Raw genomic sequence first — 22,405 nt, forward strand, 5'->3', positions numbered from 1 at the left:
GTGTACAGAGACAAAAATGACTTAAATGGGTCATTTTTGAAAGATATGAACCAAACTGTGTATGATATTTTATTTGTTAACCAAATGGCACAGATAAGCTATTTAAACCATTCGACCAATGCGGTTTCCCCTCTGTTTTCTGGCTTGTTTATGTTTTAGTGCACTGAAAGTCAAGCAATGCCAGGACAGTAAACATCAGAACCTCCTGTTAGTGATATAGTTAATCAGAGGTATAGTGAGTGAAGAAGCTGCTCAGCATAGTGGTGAGGATGATGTTTGCTGAGTAAATATACTTGACGATTTGCTTCAATATGAAATATGATGCAATGTAGCTCCACCTTCAGAGGCGCATTATAAAGGAGCTTGTTCCCCAGGTGAATCCTATCGTCTGTAGTGTTAGTCCTCCTGACCAACATGGGGGCCAAAGGGCTTGAATTGATATTATGGCTCATCTATCTGACGCTGATAGTCGACTCACTTACTCAGAATGGTAAATGATGTGCAGGAAACTTTATAATTTCACACTCAATGGAAGTGCTATAAGACATTGGGAAGAGGTCATAGAGTCATATTTACTTTAATCATTCATGTGAATCCTAATTCATCACGTGAATTTAGATGCATTATATCGTGCTTGGGTTGGTTTATATAGAATTTATTTCATAGCTTAAACACTTCAGCTAATTAAGGCATGTTAATTAGAATATGTAATGCAGTTTGCTGCAGACAGTCTTGGTTAAATCTACTGAAGCCTTTTCTGGTGATAAAGAGTATATACGGATTTGGGATATCTACAACAGTTAACTGTCTTGGGCATCTTCAGTTTGAGTATATTATTGAGTTTAATATCAGTGAATTGTCAATTGATACTATTATCCTGTGAAATTTCTAATTTCCTACATCTAAATTAATAAACACCAATTTTTTTTGTCTTTACTTCAGTGACCATTGCTCCTTCTACAAACACACTGACCATGACTTCAGGTAAGTTTGCAAATGTCCATTAAGGTTATTTTTCTTCAAGTCTCCATGAAAATATAAAATGATTTTTCAAAAAGAATTTGTAATTTATTAGTTTATTAATTTTATAGCTAATGCATCCCACATTGGCCGAGTGTGCACAACTTGGGGATACTATCACTTCAAGACTTTTGATGGCGATTTCTTCCAGCTGAATTCAAGTTGTAACCATGTCCTTGCAATGCAATGCAAGGGCAGCTATGAAAACTTTAATATCCAGATGCGGCGGAGCTTAGTCAACAACATCCCCACAATCAGCAAAATCATCATGATGCTGGAAGGATCTGAGGTGGAGCTCTCTAACAACTCTGTGCTTGTCAATGGCAAGATGTAAGTTCAGGAAAGACCTATCAACTATGCTGACTTTTTTCCAAGAATATTTCAGTAACTTTAATTCAGTGGGGTCCAGAGTCAAGAGTCCAATATCAAATGTAGTTCCAATTGTATGTATATACATTTTCAGCACTGTACCATATCTTAATATGAGATTTATTCTGCTTTAATGACAGCAGCACTCAACCTAAATGTAAGCACCTGCTGCAATCTGAAGTCCGACAATATCCCTCCATAGGACACTATCTTGTGCTTTCAAATGCTCCAAATAGCTCCTTACCCCCAAGCAGTAATATTCTGTGGCACTGGGGTTAGGGGTCTGTCTGGTCTGTTAATGACTGATTTGTATAAGTAAAGAGCAGTAGTACACGGGTAATGTAAATTTGTTTTAATTTTTACATTCATTTAAAAAATATCACTCTTTGTTTGCACCAGGGAATCTCTGCCGTTCAGTAAATCAGGAGTGACTGTCAAAGGGACCGCATCTAGTATCTCTGTTGAAGCTAATCTGGGAATAAAGGCAATCTGGAACCTGGACGACTCCCTTGATGTATGAAGCCTACCCTTACATATACAAAGTTGGCTGACCTGACTTTTTATTTGGAGATAAATTCTCAGGAATTGAGGAGCAGGCCCTCGCCTCCAAATATGCTCCTTCCGGTTCTTAACTATATATTTAACCCTTAAGTTCTACAAGCTGTTTGTTCTCGTTTTCAATTTTATACCAGCTTTCTAAATCTTTTGAGGTCACAAATCATTGTTTAGATCCTGCCATTCAGATGATTCATTCATTCAGAATGCAGACAAATTATCATGTGAATGTCCTATTTTAACCTCTTAAGGGATTACAAGGAACGAATGCCATATATTGGAGTTGTCCTGTCTTGTGATTTTGCCAGTTACCTGTTGTATAATCCATTATCTTCACAGATTGAAATAGATGAGAAATATCGGACTCAGACATGTGGACTGTGTGGAAACTTTGATGGCATATCCAATGAATTCCTGAATGGTGGTAAGATAATTTTAATATTTCGGGAGGTGTCTAATGTAGTCTGTAGTTACTATAACACAAACTGCAAATAAGGTGTATGTACCCTGTAATTACGTGCATTTTGCAGCCAACAAGTCAGGTTTTTGCAGAAATTTTTTTTTACAATTACACTGTACCTTGTATTTTCTGGGGTGCGGGGCATATTATGAGTCACTTAATCTCGTCTAACTTCTAGGTATTTTACAGGGAAAGAGACATAAATTGTACTGTAAGTAATTTTAAGTATCCTAATAAGTAAATACTGAGTAAGTATTACTTACTCAGTATTAGTACTTACTGAGTAAGTAAGTATTACTTACTCAGTAAGTACTAATTACATAAGTAATTTTGTGTCTAATGGATATTTCATTATTCAACTGTCTTGATATATTACATGTAAAATGATACAGTGATAAACACTTTATTAACACGTATTTGAAATTATACATTGATATTTACAGTCATAGCATAGGATACCATAGGCTCATCTGTGCCTATAATAATGGAAACAAGGTGAGTTGTTTTCATTAAACAACTCACCTTGTTAAAAACAAGGACATGAAACGTCTTGATGCATTCTCAATCATCCAGGAAAGTAAATCTCCAAAAGTTGAATCTGTTCATCTGGACGTAGCGTTTTGTGGGAGAAACGTTTCGTCACTCATCCAAGTGACTTCTTCAGTCTCAGCTGACTGCAGGTTTCCCCAAACCTTATAAACAGTACATTTGCATAATGACTGAAACCAGCCCACTGAAGGAACAATGGGCTGTGAGGTCAGTTCCTTAATCATAATTATGCAAATTCCCATGACCATTGATCAACAACCACATGAGGATGTACACATCCTGGACAGGGAAGAACGCTGGTTTGAGCGCGGAGTCAAGGAGGCCATTTACGTGAAAAGGGAAAGACCATCTCTGAATCGAGGAGGGGGCCTAAGGGTACATCTTTCGCCATCTTACAATGCTGTGATTGCAGCCATTCCCCAACTCTCTGTGAATGGTACTCATGGCCATTGATCAGTGTTCTTTGATCAGCGGGTTTTGGTCAGTGGTTGTTGATCAATGGTCATGGGAATTTGCATAATTATGATTAAGGAACTGACCTCACAGCCCATTGTTCCTTCAGTGGGCTGGTTTCAGTCATTATGCAAATGTACTGTTTATAAGGTTTGGGGAAACCTGCAGTCAGCTGAGACTGAAGAAGTCACTTGGATGAGTGACGAAACGTTTCTCCCACAAAACGCTACGTCCAGATGAACAGATTCAACTTTTGGAGAAGGACATGAAACAATTCCTTAACCCTTAAAATATTAGCTTTAGAAATACAAAACAATACTTACACTCTGAAACAAATGATATTTGCAAGTTTTTTTCTTTTCAATTTGGAAAATGTCTTTTACCTTGTGAACAAATGTCCAAAAATTTCCTTGGAGTATTAAAAGAGAAAAAATGTGGACATGGCGTTTGTGTATAATATTTTACAAGACAGCAAGACAGATAGTACAATAACTTCCTAAATATATTTTTTAATGTATTGCACACACTGTACCTCAACAGTGATATATGTGACATGGTTGTCTTGTTCACACTGTCATACTTGAGTGACTCTCCAACAGTCTCACAGCTTTCTGGCGTCTTTTCATAATACATTTGTTCCTGTGGACTAAGTGATCAAGGGCAGTCTCTAAAAGAAGAAAGAAAAATTAAACACATTCAGTCTGTTTAAAGCTGTGTTGAAATGTCTGATTATAGTTAAGGTCCAATTATTATTATTATTTTAAACAAAGCAAAGACATGTACACAAAGTTTTAGCATTTTACAAACAGGGGAAAAACATGCCAGACCATTAGCTAGGAAAACCCCACCTACTGATAACGCTGCTGTTCCGCTTCACAGTCCTTCCAGATTCTACAACGAAATAATCAGGAGGAAAACCATTTTGAGAGAAAACAAAACAAGGAAAGAAAATAAAATAAAACAAGGAAATCTTTTTTTAAAGAAAGATTAGGGTGACATATAAGATAAGATAAGATAAGATAAACCTTTATTAGTCCCACACTTGGGAAATTTGTTTGGTCATAGCAGAAAGTGGACAGTACAAAGTTACAAGCAGCAAATATTAAGTAAAAGAATAGCATAGAATAAGATAAAATAAAATAACATAATATATGAAATAAAATAATATACTATGTTGCATCAGAAAATTACACTGGTATTACATACAAAATATGTATATGAAATGGTTGTCACATATACACACGTAAAAATGAACACATAACTTTTTTTGAAATAAAGTAAATAAACTAGGTGGAACATTTATTTTTATACTTTTTATAGATTTATTTTAAGGTGTTGTTTGAATAAATTATTCTTATGAATACAAAAACTGTTAATACATGTAAATGTCAATTTTTGTATAATTTTTATTGTATTTAGGTGACTAAAGAACGACTAATAAAATGAGTATTAAGTATTGATTAACACATTTCCTAGGGTGTTTTAGATTTTCCTGACTGTTTACCTGCCAATTGCAAGTAATTACAGGGTACCCGCACTTTAGTCACAGGTCTTACAGTCTAGTTGTGTCATTGTTTCCTGCAAAAAGCCTGACTTGTTGCCTGCAAATTGCACGTAATTACAGGGTACTTATGCCTTATTCGCAGGCCGTGTTCTAAAGTGTTACTGTTGATCCACAATGTGGATGTGCAAAACACAAGGGGGGAAAAAAACTTAACCGCAGATGGACATGTTCATAAGACAGAGATGTTACATTTTGTGAGCATGGAATAAACTGAGATAGAGGAGAGAGATTGCCTTTCTTTGGTTCCTTTTAATTATCTCTAGATTTGACAAGTCAGTCACTGTTCACCTTGCTTGTCCTGAGAGAACATCACTGGTAATATTTCTTTTAATGTTAGCAACAACTTTTCAAAAAAGTTCACAGTCATTCAGAAGTAAAGACAGGGAGGAGCTCCAATCTATGAAAGACTACAAAGGCAAATAGTTCAACAATTCTCTGTGCACAAATGACAGTCCCAAGAACAATATTGAATAGTTGCGATCTTCAGCCCCTTTTCAAAAGCATGCACACTGAAAATAGGTATAATTGTGTAGTAGAAATGATTGCATGGGTTTTCAAAACCATTTGTCATTGACCACCATTAGTTGCTGCATCCATAAGTGCAATTTTAAAGGATTCCAAGAAAAAAAGATCCTGAAATGCTTGGGTTTGATGAATAAAAATGTGACTTTCTTTTTGAAAAAATCTTGGCTACATGGGGATTAGTGCACATTGGAAAAGTCTTAGCTTACATATCTACGAGGGTCGCTATGATGCTGAATTATATTTGGAGCAACATATGCTGCCATCTAATTAGCATAATTTTCCACATTTTTAAAAAGCATCTTTCTGTAGTGAAAGTCTAGATGCAGATCTGTGACCTTTTTGGTTCATTATGAAATAGAATACGTAATAAAGAAGCCCCCCAATAAGCTTAATGGTCATTTTATTATGAGTGTGCTGTACTACAGGAACTCCACTGTCTGTGGTGGACTATGCTGAGACCTGGAAGATAAATGGCCCCACCGAGCAGTGTAAGGAGACTGACGTTAACCCAGTCCCGAGCTGTGGTGATAAGGTGAGTCTTCACCATTTCTCATTTTCAAAACTGTTAAATTAAATTCAGTTTTATATATACAACATCAAGGTCACTTCAAGGTGCTTTATATTGGAAGTTAAAGAGACTACAATAAGATGGAGAAACTTCAACAATCAGATGACTGCCTATGAGCACGCCCTTGGTGACAGTGGGAAGAAAAAACTCCCTTTTAACAGGAAGAAACCATTAGCAGGGTCAGTCGTCCACCCTGACTGCTTGGGGGTGAGCGGCAAAAGACGACATAAAGACACACTGTTTAAGAGAGCTAGAGATTAATAATAACTAATGATTAAATGAAGATTGGTGTATAAAAACATAATGGGTGAAAGAGGTGAGTGAAGAAACATAGTGCATCATGGGAAACCCCCAGCAGTCTAGGCTTATTGTAGGATAACAAAGGGAAGATTCACATGATCCAGCATTAACTAACTCTATTTTTAAGTATTTTAGAAATTTTAAATTTGACTCTGGATTTAACAGGGAGCCAATGAAGAGAAGCCGGTACTGGAGAAATATGTTCTCTGATTCTTTACCCTGTCTGTACTCTTACTGCACCATGTGTGAACTAGTTTCTATCTGAATTTAGAAGCAGGAAATTAGAGGTCATCAATTCTTTATGTATTACAGACATTCTTGTAGTTTAACTAATACTATCTTCACTAAGACTGTAACTGTGATGACAAGTAGTTATACTATTCATACAGTCTACAAAAAATAACAAATAAACAACAAGGTTAAAGTAAAAGTGCCACTGCTGCCTGGTAAGGCCCTTATACTGTGAAACAATGCAAAATGTTATATATACAACTGTGAGTAAAAAAACAAAGAAAAGTAAAAATTAATGTACATAAAAACAAAACAGTAACAGTAAAACTGACACGGTGTAAGAGAGTAGTGGAAATCAGTGCAAATCAATAATATAAATGCATTATAACACAGTATAAATCTAAGAAAAATAGCTGCATAAAAGTAGAAAAACATTTGTGCGTTATCATATGCCTGACAGATGTTGTCACCTGTCACAGAATGAAGAGTTATTTTACAGGTTTATAGAGGATTGTAAGAATGATTTGGTGGGTTGAATTAGTCTGAGGGAGAAGGTCTGCTGGGTTAGGGTTAGGTAAACACACTCTTAACACTATACTCCAGACTTCTGAGGCAGCTGCAGTGGAATATTTTGACACAGGGCATAGCCCTCCCGCCAAGTTCAACAGCCTGTACATATACAGTGCCTTGAAAAAGTATTCATAACCCTTAAACCAAATTTTGTCATTTTACAACTACAAACTGAAATTTTTTTATTGAGATTTTCTGTGATAGACCAACACAAAGAATGTGGAGTGGTATGGAAATGATGCATGGTTTTCAAAATTTTAAGCAAATAAAAATGTGAAAAGTGTGGCGTGTTTGTGGTTGTAAAGTGACAAAATGTGTAAAAGTTCAAGGGGCATGAATACTTTTTCAAGGCGCTGTAATTGTAAACTCAAACAGGTGTTACCTTGCTACCTTGAGGGCTCAAACTGTAGGCTTCTAAAAATGATTGGCAGTATGTATTTTTTTAACTGACTGACTTCTTTTTCAGCAATTCTGTGACCAGACCTTCTCCAGTGATCCCTTTGTTGATTGCCAAAACATTCTTGACGTGGAATCCTTTAGCAAAGCCTGTATGGTGGACACGTGCAACTCTACAGACAACACTACTTTGGTCCTCTGTAAAACACTTTCAGAGTTCTCCAGACAGTGTGTCCATGCAGGTGGCACACCCCAAGAATGGAGGAATGATACATTTTGCTGTAAGGGTGCAACATTTACACTTCTCGGTCTCCATCATAGGCATTGTTGTTTTCCTTATACTTTGCAAAATTCTTTAATTGACAATGAAAAACTTTTATCCACAGACAAGAAATGTCCATACAACATGGTGTTCTTGGAATGTAGCAGTTCATGTCCTGACAGCTGTTCCACCCCTCAGGCCAGCCAGACATGTGACAGCCACTGTCATGATGGCTGCAGCTGCCCTGCTGGTACATCCACACTCATTTTGCACTCCATCTCTTGCTTTCTGTCGCTCAGAGAGAAAACAATTGCAATGTATTCTGGGCAATCGCCACCAGGTTGTTCACACAAAACCAAAACCGCATAACTCGGATCTCAGATGTCAGAACTTGGGAGCCCCATCACTCCTGAGTCAGCACATCCCTGTAATAAAGTCAGAAGATCAAAAAAAGCAGGATTTGTTTTGCTTCTTGGATAGAGCCATTCATGCATCACTAGCAATACAGCATAATGCCTCTTTTGTGCTTAAAAGCACCATGGTAGCACATTTATGATAGAACCTGATCAGCACTCTGTGTATGGATTATTTAGCAAGTCACAATTAGATAGCAGTGGCAGTACAGATTAAAAGTTTCACCACTGTTTATGTTCACTGCCAAAATCTTTGATTTTTAACTCAGGGTTGGTAGGGTTGCTCCAATTTTTTTTTTTTTTTTTTTTTTTTTTTTTGAGTTTTTGGACTTTCTGAGTTGAGGTGGCATTCCAGATAAATATTCTGACTGGGAACTTGAAATAGAATGTGCCAGACATATCCACCAGATAAAGATTGTTTTACAGTCCTACAATTGTGTCCGTCAGTGGACACAATTTCAGTAGGACAGAGGGGGGAGAGGGTTTCAACCACACAGTACTTTGCATTCTGCCGAATGTTGATTGGTTAACAAGTGGGCCAGAAGAGAGAAGAGGGTGACAACAGTAAAAAAAAAAAAAAAAAGCCTACATAGTGTTATTCGAGAGGATTGACCCACCTAAACACAAAGAATGGCCACTTTATTTCTAGGAGCTACTGGTGCTCAAGTTCCCCAACATTTTCTTAAAGCCCTTTTTTGGTGAACACCTACATATTAAACAAATTAAGAATTATAAATTGTTTCAACCTCACATTCAGGTGTGTGGAACCCATGGCACTGTGACACAGGTAGTTTCTGAATTGGAGGGACCTGCTTTACGTTTGAAATGATGTCAGTTTGGCTGTAGAAATTTGAGATGATTTGAATGAAATAAATATTGAAATTACATGTCCATGTGGCCAAATAATGTTAAATGAAAGGGTGGTATGCTGAAATGCATAGTTATACTTGATTGGATCCCCTGTGTCTGAAGAGAAAACATTAGGCCAGAGGTGTCCAAATCCAGGCCTCAAGGGCTGGTCTCCTGCAGTCTTTAGAAGTGTCCTTCATCCAACACAGCTGATTTAAATGGCTAAATTACCTCCTCAACATGTCTTGAAGTTCTCCAGAGGCCTGGTAATGAACTAATCATTTGATTCAGGTGTGCTGACCCAGGGTAAGATCTAAAACCTACAGGACACCGGCCCTTGAGGCCTGGATTTGGACACCCCTGCATTAGGCTGAGAATATTGAGCATAATAATGTCATCTAAAGAAGTAATAATCTCTCTGTGGTCAGATCACAACCTGCAGTTGTTTGTTAGTAATTTTAGTAAGTATTACATGTCTGCTGAGCAATTCCAGCTCTGGGATGGACCGTCATCTTCAGTTCATCCCACAGATTTTAATGGGATTCAAGTCAGGGCTTTATGCAAGTCAGCCATGACATTCGCTTTGGTAGTTGTTCACCTGAAGCGACGTATGTTTTGGGTTGTTGTCATGTTAGAAGACAAAGAAATGACCCACAGCTAGTTTTGCAGCTTGAGGTTTTGGTTAATGGCAAATGGACTGGTTCTTATAAACATTACTGTACTGGAGCACTCAAAGTGCTTTGTACAACTTGGGTCATTCACCTGTACACACCAGTTCATGCAAGCTTTCTAAATGCTATCTATCTAATAACATGAGCACACATTCATACTCATTCTTTCAAAATCTTTATATATCCTTCTTTCTTCATGATTTCTTGATCAGATTGCTAGTTTCAGATTCTTTGGCGCACCCCCACAGCATAGTACTGCCTCTCCTTTCTTTCTTCTTTCTTGAAAAATAAGTCTCTGTGGTCAAAGACCACCAGTTTTGTCTCTAGCTAAAGGATGAACTTCCAGTATGCATAATGTTTGCCAGCTTTTCTTTAGCAGACATCACTCTAGCTGAAAATGTCTCTTTGTAGAAGTAGAGTTTTTCTTGTCTCTAACCTCATATTCCATTCTTGTGCAGGGTTTGAGGGATTATCTTATTTGCAGCTACGATTCTTGACTTGTGTATTGGCAGTTTTCTGGGGTCTATAGGCACATCTTTGAAATCTTTCAATTCCTACCTCTGCCAGCATTGTTCTGTTTTCTGTGGCTCTCTTTTAATTTCTTGATGATACTTCTCATTCCAGTTCTTGACACTTGGAACTGCTGTGAAAACTTCCCTCCATCCAATGCTTTGTCAGCATCAACAAGTCCAGACGATCTCTTTTGTTTTTGACAGGATGCTTGTTCTGCTGCTGAAGCTTTTATAATGTGTGTAAATGGAAAATGACCCTGTATTTTTTCTTGATTTTACAAACTTTGAGCATTGCAATGTTAAAGCACGTTATTGCATAAATGTGGTTTGTGCTATGGCTGAACAAAAATGTCCATTTTTCAGGGGTGCTAATAATATTGATGCTGGTAATTTAAAAAAAATGCTGTTATTGTGTGCAAAAAGAAATAATGTATGGTTTCTAAAGAAAACTAGTATTTTTAGCAATGCTACGCTCATAATCAATTGCTCTGTTAAAAAACACTCAGGAAAATTTTGACACAAACGTTATAGCTGATAATTGTGTCGTCATCTGTATCCCCGTATATTCCATTATCAAGCATACATGATCACTGATCCCATAACGTATTACATTAGTGATGTTTCAGTCCCAATCCCTTTCTTTTCTCTCTTCTTGTTTTACACACACACAGACACACACACACACACACACACACACACACATATATATATATATATATATATATATATATATATATATATATATATATATATATATGTATATATATATATATATATATACATATATGTATATATATATATACATATATGTATATATCATTATTTTTTTGCCTCTTTTTCTCAGGAATGGTCTTTGATGACATTGGTAACAGTGGATGTATTGCAGTCTCTCAATGTCCATGTCTGCACAACAATGAAATCTACAAACCAGGAGAGTCCTACTCCCACCACTGTGGATCCTGGTAAAATGAATTTGTGCCACTTTGTTGCAGTGTTAAAAAATGGAAATAAAACATTTAACAAAATTATTGTGTATGTCGGAGGTACTGCAAGTAAGAATGTTTTAGCAGTCTCCTCACATTTACAGTTTATACATTTATGTGACAATTTTACCTTTTTAAACTTTTACAAAAGTTAGTGAGTTTATTTTAAGACATAGTAGAAAAATGTAATGCAGTGTTATACTAAAAATTTTTAATTAAGTAAATGAAATGTGTGTGTGTGTGTGTGTGTGTGTGTGCGTGTGTGTGTGTGTGTGTGTCTTTACAGTGTATGTGAAAGCGGTCAGTGGAGTTGTACAGAGACGAACTGTCCAGGAATCTGTTCTGTCGAAGGAGGAGCTCATATTAACACATTTGATGGAAAAGTCTACACATTTCATGGCGATTGTTCCTATGTTCTCGCTAAGGTGATACACACTGCTAGTCTATCTCCCCATACACATAACAGCAGCATGGACTCTTAAACCATTGGAAAATAATATGCTAATATAATAATATGATATGAGTACATAAATTTGCAGTGTAATGTATTTAATGAAAAGTTCGTAAAAAAAAATTTGGGTGACTGATTACATGTTTTGTTTTGATGTGTGCTGCAGGACAGTAATGGTTTGTCCTACACTGTGCTGGTGGATCTTGTCAAGTGCGGACTAAGTGACACAAAGACTTGCCTCAGAACTGTAACTTTGGCCTTAGGCAGTAATTCTGTGGTAAGCCAGAGGCATAAAAACATCATCATTACTCCTCGTGTCTGAAAAACATCCAGATCTTGTGATATCAAAATTTTGTGCTTTTTCTCACCAATGAGAATTTGCAAATACTGGTGTGTCTAAAATGTGTCTTTCTGCAAAATGACAGGTTGTTAAAGTTCAGGCATCCGGGCAGGTTTATGTGAACCAGATTCATTCTCAGCTTCCACTGTTTACAGGTAAGTTATCGCATATTTTACTGTCCACACATAGTGGACACAGCTTCTTGATAAAATAACCATAGCGTATGCATACATCTGTATGTCAGTACCGGATTTTTCGGACTATAAGGCACACTTAAAATCTTTTAATTTTCTCAAAAATCGACAGTGCGTCTTATGATCTGGTGCGCCTTATGTATGAATTCTGGTTGTGTTTACTGACCTCGAACCAATTTTATTTGTTACACGGCGCTCAAAAATCTATCAAAAAATATTTTAGTACGACTTTGGTAAGCTATGAATTGTTGGAGCATTACGGCTACCACAGTCAGGAGCCTCGCAGAGTAATCCAGGTCCAAACTCCGCTTCAAGTCCCAAAGTCAAACGAACACTGCAACATCACTGAGAGTGATGGTCAGCGTTGTTGCTTTACCAGGTATAACAATTAAGTTTAGCATCCAGGCATACATGATAAAGTGGGGTTTGCGTAATTATTCAGCCCCTTTTGGTCTGAGTGCAGTCAGTTGCCCACAGACATTGCCTGATGAGTGCTAATGACTAAATAGAGTGCACCTGTGTGTAATCTAATGTCAGTACAAATACAGCTGCTCTGTGATGGCCTCAGAGGCTGTCTAAGAGAATACTGGGAGCAACAACACCATGAAGTCCAAAGAACACACCAGACAGGTCAGGGATAAAGTTATTGAGAAATTTAAAGCAGGCTTAGGCTACAAAAAGATTTCCCAAGCCTTGAACATCCCACGGAGCACTGTTCAAGCGATCATTCAGAAATGGAAGGAGTATGGCACAACTGTAAACCTACCAAGACAAGGCCATCCACCTAAACTCACAGGCCGAACAAGGAGAGTGCTGATCAGAAATGCAGCCAAGAAGCCCATGGTGACTCTGGATGAGCTGCAGAGATCTACAGCTCAGGTGGGGGAATCTGTCCATAGGACAACTATTAGTCGTGCACTGCACAAAGTTGGCCTTTATGGAAGAGTGGCAAGAAGAAAGCCATTGTTAACAGAAAACCATAAGAAGTCCGGTTTGCAGTTTGCCACAAGCCATGTGGGGGACACAGCAAACATGTGGAAGAAGGTGCTCTGGTCAGATGAGACCAAAATGGAACTTTTTCCAAAATGCAAAACGCTATGTGTGGCGGAAAACTAACACTGCACAACACTCTGAACACACCATCCCCACTGTCAAATATGGTGGTGGCAGCATCATGCTCTGGGGGTTCTTCTCTTCAGCAGGGACAGGGAAGCTGGTCAGAGTTGATGGGAAGATGGATGGAGCCAAATACAGGGCAATCTTGGAAGAAAACCTCTTGGAGTCTGCAAAAGACTTGAGACTGGGGCAGAGGTTCACCTTCCAGCAGGACAACGACCCTAAACATAAAGCCAGGGCAACAATGGAATGGTTTAAAACAAAACATATCCATGTGTTAGAATGGCCCAGTCAAAGTCCAGATCTAAATCCAATCGAGAATCTGTGGCAAGATCTGAAAACTGCTGTTCAGAAACGCTGTCCATCTAATCTGACTGAGCTGGAGCTGTTTTGCAAAGAAGAATGGGCAAGCATTTCAGTTTGTAGATGTGCAAAGCTGGTAGAGGCATAACCTAAAAGACTGGCAGTTGTAATTGCAGCAAAAGGTGGTTCTACAAAGTATTGACTCAGGGGGCTGAATAATTACGCACACCCCACTTTGCAGTTATTTATTTGTAAAAAATGTTTGGAATCATGTATGATTTTCGTTCCACTTCTCACGTGTACACCACTTTGTATTGGTCTTTCTTTTTGGAATTCCAATAACATTGATTCATGTTTGTGGCTGTAATGTGACAAAATGTGGAAAAGTTCAAGGGGGCTGAATACTTTTGCAAGCCACTGTAATCATGTGCTACATGATCACTAGCGACTAGGGATGGGTATCGTTTAGGTTTTATCCGATACCGGTGCCAAACCGGTACTTTTGAAACGGTGCCGGTGCTTAAACGGTGCTCAAACCGGTGCTTAAAGAATGGAGAACACAAAATTGGTCCAAAAACCTCTCATGTTCAGCTGTTTTTTTTGTAAAAAGATAACAATGTTAGCCTTTTCTGCAGCTATAGGGCATATATGGTCTCACTCTTGGCTGGAAGCAGTGCTTAAACAATGGAAAAAACACAAACTTTGTCCAAAAACCTCTCATGTTTAGCTGTGTTTTTGTAAAAAGATAACAATGTAAGCCTTTTCTTCAGCTATAGGGCATATATGGTCTCACTCTTGGGTGGAAGCAGTGCTTAAACAATGGAAAAAACACAAACTTTGTCCAAAAACCTCTCATGTTTAACTGTTTTCCACTTTTTCTTTGGTCATTTTAGCCTTTTTTGGCCAGGGTGAAGGGAGTATCTGCCATCAAACAAGAAGACAGCCGCATGTAACTACGACGGTGTTTGCTAGTTCACCTTACATGCATTAATGTAATAATGTGGTTAGCGTACTCAACGTTAATTACACACGAACAACATTAAGCTACTCACGCAGAGGAGAACGGCTGCTGCTGCCATCATCATCCGTCATCATTTCTACTACGCTGACAGGGCTAGGGGCCAGGACTCTCCTCTTCGGGTTTTTGGGGGATGTTGCTAACTCCGGGTCCGATAACAGGCACCACACCCGCAGTAGATGTGCATGGTGTGAGGGCTCGCAGCAAGCTATCAAACACGGCGCATTTCTCGGCTTTAAAAAAAAAACGCTATGCGTCGCCAGGCGTTTTATCAGATTTGAGGTGTTACCTCCTTTGACAGTATCACAGTATCAGCTTAAAGCACTTGTTGCAGGCTGCTGAGTTTGCATCTTTTGCTGTGAAGTACAGCCAGACTTTTGACCGCTTCGCCTTGGTCATTTTTAATCTGTAGCTCTGCTCTAAAAGAACGTACGTACCTGGCCCTGCCTACTATCCTCGGAAACATAAAATGATTGGCTAGAATTGGCTCAGGAAAAAAAAAGCACCGAAATAAAGCACCGAAATGTGCGCTGCTTTTCGGTCTGGTTACTACCGTTTGCACCGGACACCGGTACCCATCCCTACTAGCGACACAGCTATGTTAGCATAACATAAACACAGTGAAGCTGGAGGATGAATGCTAACTTTTTTCCACTCAATAAAAGTTAACGCGAAGGTTCCCGATGGTTAGGGACAAATGCAATCGCATGGCAGGATGCTGTAAACTGACCAAACTTCAGTCAGGAGAACAACTGAGATAATCCATCCACAATACCAGGTTAGTCATTGATATACTGCAACAACATGGGCATCTGCGAGAGAATTCAGCATTAATGAATCAATGGTACGGAGGTGAAGGAAGCAAGAAGAATGATTTGATTAAAGTTTGACTTATCTGACTGTTTGTTTGTTTTTTCGCTTAATGCGCCTTATAATCCGGTGCGCCTTATGTATGTAAACAGACCTGTTTATTGACAGTGCGCCTTATACTCCGGTGCACGTTATGGTCTGAAAAATACGGAAATAAATGTTTTAAAAAACCATCCATGAAACCATCCATTTTCTTCTGCTTATCTGGACTGCGGGGTTGCGGTAGCAGCCTAAGCAGAGAAGCCTAGACCTCCCTTCCCCTCGCCCCCTTCTCCAATATAGGTTGGCGAGATATAATCTCTCCAGTGTGTCCTGTGCCTACCCTATTGGCCTCTGGGTAGGGAGCCCAGCCAACCTTTGTAGAAAGCTAATTTTAACTGCAGTTGCATTCTTTTGTTCACTAGCCAAAGCTGGTGACCACGGGTGAGGGTAGAGACATAGATCAAATAGTAAATCAGCAGCTTCACTTTCACACTCAGCTCTCTTTTCACCAGGAAAGACGGGTGCACTGTAGTGGCAGCCCTGTTGATTTCCCACCTCCCTCTGCTGCCTCCAAAGTCCCCACAGGCTAACCTGTGGACACCTTCAGCTTGAAAGCTCCCTTTGCTCAGATGTATACAGTCTGGTTAAAGGATTACCACCATGACAGCCACCACCTCGCAGCCACAATTTTTTTGCAGCAGCCTCAACAATGGAGGTGCTGAACAATGTTCTTTCAGACTCAATGTTCTCACCCTACCTTGGAAAGCAGTCAAAGGTCTGCCAGAGGTGGGAGTCGAAGACCTCGCGGACAGGGCCTTCTGTCAGGCATTCCCAACGCATCCTCACTATAGGTTTTAAAGTTAATTATAAATTCAAGTACTTATATAATCAGTTAATGATCCCTCTGCTAATGCATTCTTTGTTTGCTTTTGTTTTGTGTGACATTCAATTTGTCTTACTTGACAATTTATCACAGGTAAATTAAACGTGACTTTCAAATTACAAGGGCCACCAAAATTTGTATTTCCAAAAGAATTTTGTTCACCTCGGTACAAAATATGTAATAAAGAATTTGAACAAAAGCACCACAGACACTAGTTTTATTTTAAATTTTTTTTAAAGTGGAAATGCTGTCTGCGTCATTTAAGTTTGTATATTTGTGTTTCAATTAACTGCTACAACATTTTTTCATGTCTTCTGACCTCTACAGCTGATCTGAGGGTCTTTAAACCATCTTCCTTCTACATCCTTGTAAGCACCACAGTGGGCATACAACTGATGATTCAGCTGTCTCCCATAATGCAGGTGTTCATTTCCGCTGACAAATCACTCACAGGAACCACCTCTGGTATGTCTCCATATTATTCTTAGTGTCTGGAACTTCTGGAATCTGTGTAACTGTGGAACATCTTATTTGAAAGGTTTATGTGGAAACTTCAACGACATAATGAGTGATGACTTTAGAGTGACCAATGGGCTGGTGGAAGGCACTGCTGCTGCATTTGCCAACGCATGGAAAACCAGAGCCAGCTGCCCAGACATTATATCACATTTTGGAGACCCTTGTAATAACAACATCCTCACAGGTACAGATTGTATTATTGTTGTTTTATTGTATTCTTGTATTATTATGTTTTATCTTATAAAAGTTATTATCTTATATGAAAAATACCATACTGCCTTGCTGTTTTTCAAGATTGTATTAAACAACAGATAATATATAACAAGTTTAATTCTGAATGTTTCTGTGTTTTAGAGAAATATGCTGATTTCTGGTGTTCCAAATTAACTGATCCCGAGGGAGTGTTTGCTCCCTGCCACGCTGTTGTTAGCCCCAGCACATATAAAGATGTAAGTCTGCACATACAAAGTTTTAATGAGAACTTTGCAACTGAACTCTTGTTAATCATTTCATGAATACTCTTTTGACAGAACTGTATGTATGACACCTGTAACTGTGAAAAAAGTGAGGACTGCATGTGTGCTGCAGTTTCCTCATATGTCTATGCCTGCTCAGCAGCAGGAGTCCACATCACTGGCTGGAGGAAAACCATCTGTGGTAAGTAAAACACCAAGCATCCTTAAAAAGAGAAACACGGGTTCAAACAACAAATTTATCTGAAAATGTTCTCTTTCAACTGCTGCTGTGTCCACAATTTTCAGACCACAGGCATAGTTTTACACTCAAAATGTAGGACCATTTGTCTTCTTCTTCTTGACATGATGTGCCAATGCTCATCAAATATATATACAAATATACACTTTTTGATTGGTGTGGATCCAAGTAGAGGAAGTACCTTCCAACTAAAGCATTGAGACACACACGTTTTCTCAACAACAGGACTGAGCCCTTTTCTTTATTTAGATTGGCCCTACAGCCCAATTTTTAATTCAATTCAGTTTTATATTGACAACGCCAAATCACAACAAGAGTCACCTCAAGGTGCTTTTTATTGTAAGGTAGACCGGATTGGAAATACAAAGCCTACAATAATACAACAGAGTAAAAAATAACAATCATACGACCCGCTATGAGCAAACGCTTTGGCGACAGTGGGAGGGAAAAATTCCCTTTTAATAGGAAGAAACCCCCAACAGAACCAGGCTCAGGGAGGCGCAGCCATCTGCCGTGACTGGTTGAGGTGAGGGAGACAGGAGAAAAGACATGCTGTGGTAGAGCAGCAGAGATTAATAATAACTAATGATTAAATGCAGAGAGACCCACTGTTATGTAGAAAAAGTCCTTGGTCCTTATGTTTAAAAAAGGCGGAAAGTTGGAAGCAGTTTATTGACAGATTCAAAGGGAAATTTAACAGCAATTTTCCACAGACTGATTCTATACCAGCAATAAATGTATGAGAATAACAGGTTATTCTGATTTGTTGATGACACTTTAGCTCTATTTTTCATTGGTGGATTCGTCTTCAGCAAACATTTGATTCAAATCTGGGCAGCTAATGTCATTTTTTGACTTTCACATAATTTGAATGAGCTCTTCATTGACTGGATCATTCGAAGTTAATTTTTTAAAACTTACTTTAATCAGTCCTTGTCTTTAAATTTTAGTTTAAATATCATTTCAAGAACATCAAATACAGAGCTTTTTAAAAATAAAAACCCTCAAACATGTGAAAATATGCTGTCTTTTCATTTAAGATCCTTGAGTCTAAACATTAAGTCAATCAGTTTTTGGTATTCAACTACAGTTTTTTAAATTCACTTTTTAAACGTAACAATGCAATGTCTCAGTTTTCACATCAATTTCAGATAAACATTCATTATTTGTCGGTTTATTTGGGTATATTCTTTAGCTTTCAGCTCATCTAAAAATGGTCAGCCTGCCAGCTTCAACGATTTCAGCAAAGATTAAGCAGTTACAACAGTTCAACTCAAAAAATTCAGTTCAGCATTCATACTGCAATTGGAGTACACTTGCTTGTAGTATAATATAATAATCTGTGCTAAATCAACAATGTTAGTGCTAAGCTCACAGGAATATTGTACCTCGATGAACATGAAAATTAAATGTGCCAGAATTTCTATAAATCAAAGAGAGAAAACTCTAAATTCTTTGAGTTAATATAAATGTTATTATACATATTTTGAGTTTTTGCGTATTTTTTATGTCTTTAATGGTTCATTGAAGTTAATAACCAAAACAAATTGTATTGTAGTGAACTATATAGAGTTTGGAACAAGCAGAAACACCATCACATTGTCATCATGGGTTATCTGCTGACACAGAGCGTTCTCACTCCCGGGGCGTTGCATGCCGACGTTTTGTCACGTTCCGCGGCGTTCGTGAGGAACGCGAAAGGTGACCTTCTGAGTTCTGATGGTACGCCCCGGGTGATGGCTGAATTCCAGTGGTATGAGGGTTCCGTGGTAATATACGTTCCAGCCATGTATTCCAGCCCTAAACCTAACCTTATCCCTAACCATAACCCTAACCATAACCCTATTCCTAACCTTAAGCAGCACAGAAATGGCATGAAATAGTGTTTTCTAAAGCGATGTGAAGAAAATGAACGAACATGTGTAGATTGAGTCCCAACGGTTCTCATGTTTTCTCATTTTTCCGATGTCGTCATGTAGGAACATGTTGGGTACCCGAAAGCGTAAAATGTTGACGATTTGTCACATAGCGTAAAATATTACGCTTAGGGAGTGAGAACGTGTTGGCTGACACCATGTCTGTGTTGTGTTGTTAACCTACTAGACATCTTTCCATGCCATTCCTACTAAATGAACAATTCTTGTCTCCAGTACCACAGCTATGTCATATATTTTGGTATGCTTTTCTATTTTAAATAATGGCAGAAGTAGCAGTACATTTGACTACAACAAATCTTAGTCAATCATTTGTGTTTGATTCATTTTTACTACATTCGAATTGAATTAAATTGAACTGAATTGAACTGTTTCCTCATTGTACAAACATCTCATATCTCTCATAACAGAGACATTCAGTACATCATGTGCAGCAGAAACTGTGTATAATTACAACATGACCAGCTGTGGGCGTACCTGCCGTTCCCTTGGCCAGACTGACTACTCTTGTCAGGTCAACTTCACCACAGTGGATGGCTGTGGTTGTTCTGAAGGAACTTACATGAATGAGGAAGGCCAGTGTGTAGCCCGTGAAAGCTGCCCCTGCTATGCTGAAGGCATTATTGTTCCTCCTGGACAGACTATCAGTAAAGATGGCAGCACATGGTAAATAAAGATGACTAATTTTTCTTAATTCATGCTCAATTATCCAGCTAAGGAAATTTGAAAGAAACTTGATTCTGTTCATCTGGACATGTTTTCAGTGGGAGAAATATTTTGTCACTCATCGAAGTAACTACTTCAGTCTCAGCTGACTGCAGGTTTCCCCAACCTTAGCAATGTAACATGTGTGCTTGTTTTGGTCATAATGCAAATGTACTATTTATGTTTTTCCAGTCCCCAACTCTCTATGGATAGTACTCATGGCCATTGATCACTGGTCATAAGATTTTGCATCATAATGATCATGAAATTGACCAGCTGACCATTGTTAATCAGCGGTGCTAGAACAGAATCAACTTTCTTGGATTTTTACGTTTTCCATCACCAACGCAAAATGTTCATTTGCTAAAGTTAAATTGCTGTAAAAATAAAGTGAAGCTGACCTAATATTGCAGGTCTTTCTTTAGTTATCCACTTTGACTATGCCAACTGAAACATGACAAACATTTCTTCTAGATTTGTATTCACTTAATATGACACGTGTTATTGGCAGGGACATGTTTGATCGAAACAAAACAGGAGGATTAAAAGAATATTGAACTGGGGAACACAGGATGCTGGAAGCTGTATACTGTATATACACCAACTACAAAGCGAACTTGCCAGTTAAAGGAAAAATGTTGTTCCATTCTATAAATTCATGTTGTGAATGCACCAGTACAACTAGGGTGTTTTTTGCCCATGAACATTTGCTTAAATAACAAAAAGAATAATAAGAAACTACATGTTTAAAGAATGACTGAGGACATTATGTGATATAAAACCATTTCTCATGTTCCCTCATACTTGTCCTTACAGTGTCTGCAGACAAGGCATTCTCAGCTGCTCTGGAGGAACACAGCTACTAAGTAGGCTTCTCAATATAGACATACATAATTAACATTATGTACACAGATTAAATGCTATTGTGGTTAATTTGTTTGCTAAAATTAGTAACCAAACATTTTCAATTGTCTTTCATATTATGAAGTTTTCACTCAATGAATTTAATTTGGCAAATTTAATCATAATATTGTTTATCATGACAATAAAACTACGAATGTGAACCTGTTATATTTTGTTCCCAGGTTTACCATTAGGTTCACCACAATGCGAATGCCCCATGGTGTACTTTGACTGCTCCACTGCTCAACCTGGGGCTACTGGCACTGAATGTCAAAAGAGCTGCAGCACCGCTGACATGGCTTGTGTAAGTATAGCACAGTTATGGCAGTTTGGCTGTGTGCTTAAATGTGTAGTGCATGCACAGGTCTTGCTTGACTCACTCTCTCCTTTCATTTTTCACTCTGGCTGGATACAGATCCACACAGGCTGTACATCAGGCTGCATATGCCCAGATGGTCTGTTGTCAGATGGAGCAGGAGGCTGTGTCAATGAGACCAGCTGTCCATGTGTACACAATGGACAAGTCTACCAGCCTGGAGAGACACTGACAGTAGATTGCAATACCTGGTTTGTACATTTCTTTACAAGCATACAAAGATGTATATTTAAAGATGTAATGGCAGTATATATGTTATAACAAGTATTGATACATATTTCCACTACAACAAAGAATGTCAGTTAAATAGGTGACTTGTTTGTCATAGTGCTTGTTTGAGACACAGCCACCACTACTACCATGGCTCACGTTCAAGAGCAGGTTTTCTACCAATCACAATATCTGGGGATCAATCCAATCAAAGAATCTTTGGCCAAAAAAACCAAAGATACTGAACCCTGAGTTGCCCCCAGAGTGTGTGTTAATGCTGGATAAATGAGCCTGGATATAAATAAAAAGCACCGTATGAATGTTTGAGTGATAAGGCAATGAAAGACTGGAAAAGTAAGTGCTACTAAAATAACAGCTGGAGAAACATTTTGCAATTAGGTAGTTTAATTGGCAACATGTCAGTAACATGCTTAAAAATGAACAGAGGAAAAGTGAAAAACTGTTCTGTTGTCTGATAAATCAAAATTTCCAATTCTTTGGTTTTCCACAAAATAAAATGGCTACTGTCGTCTTCACACTAGAGGCAACTAAGTTATCAGGACTAGGGCTGGGTATCGTCACTGATTTCTAGAATGATTCGTTTCCGATTCACAAGGTCCCGAATCGATTCGATCCA

At 38.3% G+C, this 22,405-nt stretch overlaps 1 protein-coding gene across 1 annotated transcript in view; it reads left to right on the forward strand.

The window, feature by feature from the left end:
• Positions 1-408: 408 nt before the first annotated feature.
• The window catches only part of LOC100712071 (mucin-5AC-like), a gene marked incomplete at its 3' end in the record, with an annotated part of 31,817 nt that continues 9,820 nt past the window's right edge, over positions 409-22,405 (forward strand). Inside the window, exons 1-20 of the mRNA XM_019354816.2 lie at positions 409-490; positions 943-984; positions 1,092-1,350; positions 1,789-1,903; positions 2,284-2,368; positions 5,921-6,027; positions 7,631-7,841; positions 7,947-8,072; positions 11,112-11,229; positions 11,537-11,675; positions 11,868-11,978; positions 12,127-12,196; positions 16,735-16,872; positions 16,946-17,110; positions 17,281-17,375; positions 17,457-17,583; positions 19,985-20,240; positions 21,096-21,145; positions 21,365-21,486; positions 21,598-21,749. Of these exons, the coding sequence (XP_019210361.2) occupies positions 415-490; positions 943-984; positions 1,092-1,350; positions 1,789-1,903; positions 2,284-2,368; positions 5,921-6,027; positions 7,631-7,841; positions 7,947-8,072; positions 11,112-11,229; positions 11,537-11,675; positions 11,868-11,978; positions 12,127-12,196; positions 16,735-16,872; positions 16,946-17,110; positions 17,281-17,375; positions 17,457-17,583; positions 19,985-20,240; positions 21,096-21,145; positions 21,365-21,486; positions 21,598-21,749 (2,564 nt within the window). The remainder of the gene's footprint in view (positions 491-942; positions 985-1,091; positions 1,351-1,788; positions 1,904-2,283; positions 2,369-5,920; positions 6,028-7,630; positions 7,842-7,946; positions 8,073-11,111; positions 11,230-11,536; positions 11,676-11,867; positions 11,979-12,126; positions 12,197-16,734; positions 16,873-16,945; positions 17,111-17,280; positions 17,376-17,456; positions 17,584-19,984; positions 20,241-21,095; positions 21,146-21,364; positions 21,487-21,597; positions 21,750-22,405) is intronic.

The sequence above is a fragment of the Oreochromis niloticus genome, linkage group LG1 (genome assembly GCF_001858045.2).
Source record: "Oreochromis niloticus isolate F11D_XX linkage group LG1, O_niloticus_UMD_NMBU, whole genome shotgun sequence".
In the NCBI taxonomy this organism is placed as follows: Eukaryota; Metazoa; Chordata; class Actinopteri; order Cichliformes; family Cichlidae; genus Oreochromis; species Oreochromis niloticus.